At 40.6% G+C, this 8,081-nt stretch overlaps 1 protein-coding gene across 1 annotated transcript in view; it reads right to left on the bottom strand.

Annotated features, from left to right (window-relative positions):
• Positions 1-2,344: 2,344 nt before the first annotated feature.
• Positions 2,345-8,081, bottom strand: part of stc1l (stanniocalcin 1, like) — a 9,935-nt gene continuing 4,198 nt past the window's right edge. The window contains exon 5 of the mRNA XM_034078231.2: positions 2,345-4,101. Within this exon, the coding sequence (XP_033934122.1) occupies positions 3,804-4,101 (298 nt within the window). The 3' untranslated portion in view covers positions 2,345-3,803. The remainder of the gene's footprint in view (positions 4,102-8,081) is intronic.

The raw sequence follows: 8,081 nt of genomic DNA, 5'->3' as shown, positions 1-8,081 counted from the left end.
CCAAAATATCGTAATTCCCTATTCAATGCATCGAAGCAACCTTAGCAGGAAATTAGCCATGTTGGCTAAAGCTGCCCCATTTACTGTTTTTGTTACAGCTAATTAATAATGGGGATTGTCCACAAAACCATAATACACTAAAATAAACTCATATTTTCTACGTTTACATTTTGAATTGTTTATTTGTAGTCTCTTAATTTCTCTAATGTGCAATGCCTTGTCTTTTTATGCTGCTGCAACTCAAACATTTCCCAAATTGAGATCAATAAAGTACTTCTTATCTTATTATTTTAGGCTTACTTGTTCGCAAAAATATTAGTTTGTTCATTTTTGGTGGCCTCGATGCTTTTACAACAACATAAATGTTCCTCTAAGGAAGAATTGTAATAACTGTAACATACTTTAGGACTCTTCCTGCTGCAGGAATAAAGCTTGCTTCCTTTTCTGTTTTCTTGCAGACTGAAACAGCTTCAGTTTGTTATCTTAAAGCTGCAGTTAAACGGCTCTGATTCCTGGAAATGAGTGCTGTTAACAGCAGCAGGAGGGAGGAAAGGGGGAGAAAGGGGGAGGGTATGGGTGTCACCTCCTGATGGGAGTTAATGGCCCATATCGTGGAGGTGAGGAGCCATTATGGGTCAGCCATTACCTGGAGAGACAGATGGCTGAGAGAGGGGCCATTGAGGGGCCGCTCTTCACCTCCAGGACAAACAGGACAAACAAACACTGAGGCGAGAGGAAGTTATTCTGAGGCGTGTTAATATGGGGGGGGGGGGGTATCTCTCTCTCTCTATCTCTGTCTTGTATTAATGGGAATAAACCAACCAAGAAAAGTTAAAACGGTTAAAACAGGCAAACTCTGAAGACTTTATTAAACAGCAGCAGGAAATTCTTAAAATTGAAAGCCACTTAAAATCCAAAAGACTTAAGACCTAATTGTTGTTTTTTACATTTCTTTATGTTGTGTTTTTCTTTCTAACTTTATTTATATTTATATATTTATATTGATCACATATTAACCTTAAAATCTCTGTCTTTTATTATTGGAAAACACGCTGCCAAGAAAAGTTAAACAGGCAAACTCTGAAGACATTATTAAACAGCAGCTGGAATAGCCATATCCCACTGCTATTGGTCAGTTTTTAAAACGATTTAAATTCCTCAAAAATACCTTAATTCTTGATGTTTCCAAGTTTACTTATTTTTCTGAAAAATCCCCTAAAATCTTCCATTTTGTTACACATGACACGGCAACAGAACATCATTCTTCTAAAATATTTTATCTCTCAAAAAACTTCTTAATTTTTGAAGAAAATCAGATTTTTCTTCTCCAAAAACATGTTTTCCCTTCAATCTCACTTCGAGAGGTTTGTATCCTGCAGACTTTAAACAATAACTCTGATCATAACAGTGCTGCCCCCTAGTGGCCTGTCGGGGTATAAAGAGGCCAGTTGTCATTCCATGACTCAGGACATACAAACCTTCATAGATCTGTTCATCATTTGTTCTGCAGGGTGGACGAAATATTCAGATCTGCACAAAATGTCCCTTTCTGCAAATAGTGATTATTTAAACGATCACCAACTAGTTTAAACTTTAACAATGTGTTGGGGAAATAGGAATGAATGTCTCCATTTACCCAAGGTGGCAGGTCTCTATTTTCTGGTGAACCTAACAATATGTATAGGATGTACTTTACTAATCCCAATTCCACTCGTGTATGTTCACTGCGACCTGTAGGGGGCTCGAACCAGCGACCTTCTGGATCCTAAATGAAGTCCTTACTGACTGAGCTAATGCTGATCTCAATGCAAAATACTTATGTAAATATTGACTACAGCTATCAGACTTCACTTCCTGTCACATGACTTTCTCGTGTGTGAGTGCGTGTGTGTGTGGGGGGGGGGGGCTGTGTGTGTTTGTGGCTATGTGTGGGGGGGGGCTGTGTGGTATATGTGTGTGTGTGTGTGGGGGGGGGGGGCTCTGTGTGTGTGTGTGGTGTGTGTGAGTGTGGTTGTGTGTGGCTGTGTGTGGGTGTGTGTGTGTGTGTGTGTGTGTGTGTGTGTGTGTGTGTGTGTGTGTGTGTGGTGTGTGTGTGTGTGTGGTGTGTGTGTGTGTGTGTGTGTGTGTGTGTGTGTGTGTGGGGGGGGGGTGGCTGTGTGTGTGTGTGTGTGTGTGTGTGTGTGAGTGTGTGTGTGAGTGTGGCTGTGTCCTATATATACATATAAATGTAATGTATATGTATGTAGTAGAACTAAATATAATGTCCCATATATCGTGTTAAAGCCTAGAATAATTACAGCGAAAATAAAACAATAAATACAAAACAAATTGAGACGAGCCAGAATGAATCTCATAACATCATTTATTCTCAGGATCACGTTAAAACACACCTTTAACTAATAATGAAACGCTGTCAGACCGGAAGCTCCACGGCCAGCACGAAGCCCCGCCTCTCTACTTTAAATATAATGAACCTGTTCAACAAAATAAATATCGACCATAACCTCTGTAATGTTCCCCTCTGTAGTGTCTGCTTGGTGAGGTGCCAGCCAGTCGCTCAGACGAAGGCTTTCCCTCTGACCCCTGAAGCTGCAGCAGGTGATCATCCATCTGCATGTTCGCAAAGGTTTCAGCGCGAGTTAGGGCCGGGCGATATATTCATATGTTATAAATATAAATGTCGTTTATCTGAATTTTAAGGCTGCATTAAATGAGATTTATTTTAGATTTTCCCACAATATAAAGTACCTAAAAAAAGCACAATACTTGAGTAAATGTACTTTATTTATTTATTACAGTACTGATGATTATTTAGCAATAAATCATTGCAACGTAATATATTGAATTTTGTCACAATTTTGAGGTATTTGGTCCAATAAATTTCACCCATGAAAGCATGTGTGTGTGTGTGTGTGTGTGTGTGTGTGTGTGTGTGTATGCCTTTCCGAAGTAGTATAAACTACCTCAAAAAGTACAATACTTGAGTAAATGTACTTTATTACATTACTGATGATTATTTAGCAAATATGCATATCAGCAAAATGTAATGAATTTTGTCACAATTTCGAGGTATTTAGTCCAAAAATCTCGCTTTTGGTATTTTTGCGTGTGTATAACTCAAAAAGTACAACACTTGAGTAAATGTACTCTATTATACTGCAAAATGCAATCTATTACTGATTAAATGCACATTCCCAAAAACAAAAATAATGTATTTTGTCACAATTTCAAGGTTTTTGGTCCAACTGTGCATAACAGTGTGTGTGTGTGTGTGTGTGTGTGTGTGTGTGTGTGTGTGTGTGTGTGTGTGTGTTCTAGAATTACTATACTTGTGGGGACCTACATCTGTTTACACAGTCACGTGTGGGGACTCGCCTCCCTTATGGGGACAAATTGGAGGTCCCCATAAGGGAATCATTAATTTTAGGGTGAAGACTTGGTTAGGTTAGGGTAAGTCTCCAGGAAATGCATGTAAGTCAATGTAATGTCCCCTGAAGTGATGTATACATGGTGTGTGTGTGTGTGTGTGTGTGTGTGTGTGTGTGTGTGTGTGTGTGTGTGTGTGTGTGTGTGTGTTAATGTACTTGAGTTCATGTACTCTGTTACACTGCACTACTATTATTTACCAAAAATGTCATTACAGCTTTCACAATATATTGAATCTTGTCACAATTTCGAGGTATTTAGACCAAAAATCTCGCTTTTCCACGATATCACCCAGCCCTAATGTGCATAAAAGCGTGTGTGTGTGTGTGTGTGTGTGTGTGTGTGTGTGTGTGTGTGTGTGATAATGTGTGTGTTATCTACTGCTCTGCATTGACGCCCCCCTCCATGTCGTCCACGGACCTCTTCCTAGCGAACAGGTGAGTGGGGTCGCGACCTCTGAACCCCGGCTGGATGTTGAACACAGGTGTGTTCTTCCAGCTGGACGGGTTGTTGAACGCAGAGGCGCCGGCAGAATCTGCAGAACACGGTTGGTTCTGAAGAAGCTGCAGGAAAGTCTCCATGTCGGGACCCAAACGAGAAATAAGCCCCGCCCTCACCGCCGAAACCGTCTCCTCGTCACATGACTGAAGCGTCTGGAGAAGAATGCTGTAATATCTGCAGAGAAAACAGGAAACAGGAAGTCAGGAAACACTGAAACACACACTTCATTCATTAAAAGAGGCCATCAAGTGTAGTACATTAGTAGTGTCTACTTTAAAGAGTCCTCTCCTGCTGATGTTCAGATGTATATCAGTATGTCGTGTCTCTACTTTAAAGAGTCCTCTCCTGCTGATGTTCAGGTGTATATCAGTATGTCGTGTCTCTACTTTAAAGAGTCCTCTCCTGCTGATGTTCAGGTGTATATCAGTATGTAGTGTCTCTACTTTAAAGAGTCCTCTCCTGCTAATGTTCAGGTGTATATCAGTATGTCGTGTCTCTACTTTAAAGAGTCCTCTCCTGCTGATGTTCAGATGTATATCAGTATGTCGTGTCTCTACTTTAAAGAGTCCTCTCCTGCTGATGTTCAGGTGTATATCAGTGTGTAGTGTCTCTACTTTAAAGAGTCCTCTCCTGCTAATGTTCAGGTGTATATCAGTATGTCGTGTCTCTACTTTAAAGAGTCCTCTCCTGCTGATGTTCAGATGTATATCAGTATGTCGTGTCTCTACTTTAAAGAGTCCTCTCCTGCTGATGTTCAGATGTATATCAGTATGTCGTGTCTCTACTTTAAAGAGTCCTCTCCTGCTGATGTTCAGGTGTATATCAGTGTGTAGTGTCTCTACTTTAAAGAGTCCTCTCTTGCTGATGTTCAGGTGTATATCAGTATGTAGCGTCTCTACTTTAAAGAGTCCTCTCCTGCTGATGTTCAGGTATCAGTATGTAGTGTCTCTACTTTAAAGAGTCCTCTCCTGTTGATGTTCAGATGTATATCAGTATGTCGTGTCTCTACTTTAAAGAGTCCTCTCCTGTTGATGTTCAGATGTATATCAGTATGTCGTGTCTCTACTTTAAAGAGTCCTCTCCTGCTAATGTTCAGGTGTATATCAGTATGTCGTGTCTCTACTTTAAAGAGTCCTCTCCTGCTGATGTTCAGATGTATATCAGTATGTCGTGTCTCTACTTTAAAGAGTCCTCTCCTGCTGATGTTCAGGTGTATATCAGTGTGTAGTGTCTCTACTTTAAAGAGTCCTCTCTTGCTGATGTTCAGGTGTATATCAGTATGTAGCGTCTCTACTTTAAAGAGTCCTCTCCTGCTGATGTTCAGGTATCAGTATGTAGTGTCTCTACTTTAAAGAGTCCTCTCCTGCTGATGTTCAGGTGTATATCAGTATGTAGTGTCTCTACTTTAAAGAGTCCTCTCTTGCTGATGTTCAGGTGTATATCAGTATGTAGCGTCTCTACTTTAAAGAGTCCTCTCCTGCTGATGTTCAGGTATCAGTATGTAGTGTCTCTACTTTAAAGAGTCCTCTCCTGCTGATGTTCAGGTGTATATCAGTATGTAGTGTCTCTACTTTAAAGAGTCCTCTCTGCTGATGTTCAGGTGTATATCAGTGTGTAGTGTCTCTACTTTAAAGAGTCCTCTCCTGCTGATGTCCAGGTGTCTATCAGTATGTAGTGTCTCTGTTTTAAAGAGTCCTCTCCTGCTAATGTTCAGGTGTATATCAGTATGTAGTGTCTCTACTTTAAAGAGTCCTCTCCTGCTGATGTTCAGGTGTATATCAGTATGTAGTGTCTCTACTTTAAAGAGTCCTCTCTGCTGATGTTCAGGTGTATATCAGTATGTAGTGTCTCTACTTTAAAGAGTCCTCTCCTGCTGATGTTCAGGTGTATATCAGTATGTCGTGTCTCTACTTTAAAGAGTCCTCTCCTGCTGATGTTCAGGTGTATATCAGTATGTCGTGTCTCTACTTTAAAGAGTCCTCTCCTGCTAATGTTCAGGTGTATATCAGTATGTCGTGTCTCTACTTTAAAGAGTCCTCTCCTGCTGATGTTCAGATGTATATCAGTATGTCGTGTCTCTACTTTAAAGAGTCCTCTCCTGCTGATGTTCAGGTGTATATCAGTATGTAGTGTCTCTACTTTAAAGAGTCCTCTCCTGCTAATGTTCAGGTGTATATCAGTATGTCGTGTCTCTACTTTAAAGAGTCCTCTCCTGCTGATGTTCAGATGTATATCAGTATGTCGTGTCTCTACTTTAAAGAGTCCTCTCCTGCTGATGTTCAGGTGTATATCAGTGTGTAGTGTCTCTACTTTAAAGAGTCCTCTCTTGCTGATGTTCAGGTGTATATCAGTATGTAGCGTCTCTACTTTAAAGAGTCCTCTCCTGCTGATGTTCAGGTATCAGTATGTAGTGTCTCTACTTTAAAGAGTCCTCTCCTGCTGATGTTCAGGTGTATATCAGTATGTAGTGTCTCTACTTTAAAGAGTCCTCTCTTGCTGATGTTCAGGTGTATATCAGTATGTAGCGTCTCTACTTTAAAGAGTCCTCTCCTGCTGATGTTCAGGTATCAGTATGTAGTGTCTCTACTTTAAAGAGTCCTCTCCTGCTGATGTTCAGGTGTATATCAGTATGTAGTGTCTCTACTTTAAAGAGTCCTCTCTGCTGATGTTCAGGTGTATATCAGTGTGTAGTGTCTCTACTTTAAAGAGTCCTCTCCTGCTGATGTCCAGGTGTCTATCAGTATGTAGTGTCTCTGCTTTAAAGAGTCCTCTCCAGCTAATGTTCAGGTGTATATCAGTATGTAGTGTCTCTACTTTAAAGAGTCCTCTCCTGCTGATGTTCAGGTGTATATCAGTATGTAGTGTCTCTACTTTAAAGAGTCCTCTCCTGCTGATGTTCAGGTATCAGTATGTAGTGTCTCTACTTTAAAGAGTCCTCTCCTGCTGATGTTCAGGTGTATATCAGTATGTAGTGTCTCTACTTTAAAGAGTCCTCTCTTGCTGATGTTCAGGTGTATATCAGTATGTAGCGTCTCTACTTTAAAGAGTCCTCTCCTGCTGATGTTCAGGTATCAGTATGTAGTGTCTCTACTTTAAAGAGTCCTCTCCTGCTGATGTTCAGGTGTATATCAGTATGTAGTGTCTCTACTTTAAAGAGTCCTCTCCTGCTGATGTTCAGATGTATATCAGTATGTCGTGTCTCTACTTTAAAGAGTCCTCTCCTGCTAATGTTCAGGTGTATATCAGTATGTCGTGTCTCTACTTTAAAGAGTCCTCTCCTGCTGATGTTCAGATGTATATCAGTATGTCGTGTCTCTACTTTAAAGAGTCCTCTCCTGCTGATGTTCAGGTGTATATCAGTGTGTAGTGTCTCTACTTTAAAGAGTCCTCTCTTGCTGATGTTCAGGTATCAGTATGTAGTGTCTCTACTTTAAAGAGTCCTCTCCTGCTGATGTTCAGGTGTATATCAGTATGTAGTGTCTCTACTTTAAAGAGTCCTCTCTTGCTGATGTTCAGGTGTATATCAGTATGTAGCGTCTCTACTTTAAAGAGTCCTCTCCTGCTGATGTTCAGGTATCAGTATGTAGTGTCTCTACTTTAAAGAGTCCTCTCCTGCTGATGTTCAGGTGTATATCAGTATGTAGTGTCTCTACTTTAAAGAGTCCTCTCTGCTGATGTTCAGGTGTATATCAGTGTGTAGTGTCTCTACTTTAAAGAGTCCTCTCCTGCTGATGTCCAGGTGTCTATCAGTATGTAGTGTCTCTGCTTTAAAGAGTCCTCTCCTGCTAATGTTCAGGTGTATATCAGTATGTAGTGTCTCTACTTTAAAGAGTCCTCTCCTGCTGATGTTCAGGTGTATATCAGTATGTAGTGTCTCTACTTTAAAGAGTCCTCTCTGCTGATGTTCAGGTGTATATCAGTATGTAGTGTCTCTACTTTAAAGAGTCCTCTCCTGCTGATGTTCAGGTGTATATCAGTGTGTAGTGTCTCTACTTTAAAGAGTCCTCTCCTGCTGATGTCCAGGTGTCTATCAGTATGTAGTGTCTCTGCTTTAAAGAGTCCTCTCCTGCTGATGTTCAGGTGTATATCAGTATGTAGTGTCTCTACTTTAAAGAGTCCTCTCCTGCTGATGTTCAGGTGTATATCAGTGTGTA

The sequence above is a fragment of the Pseudochaenichthys georgianus genome, unplaced genomic scaffold (genome assembly GCF_902827115.2).
Source record: "Pseudochaenichthys georgianus unplaced genomic scaffold, fPseGeo1.2 scaffold_360_arrow_ctg1, whole genome shotgun sequence".
Lineage (NCBI taxonomy): Eukaryota > Metazoa > Chordata > Actinopteri > Perciformes > Channichthyidae > Pseudochaenichthys > Pseudochaenichthys georgianus.
The sequence above is the reverse complement of the archived record's forward strand: the minus strand, read 5'-3'. Positions and strand labels throughout refer to the sequence as shown.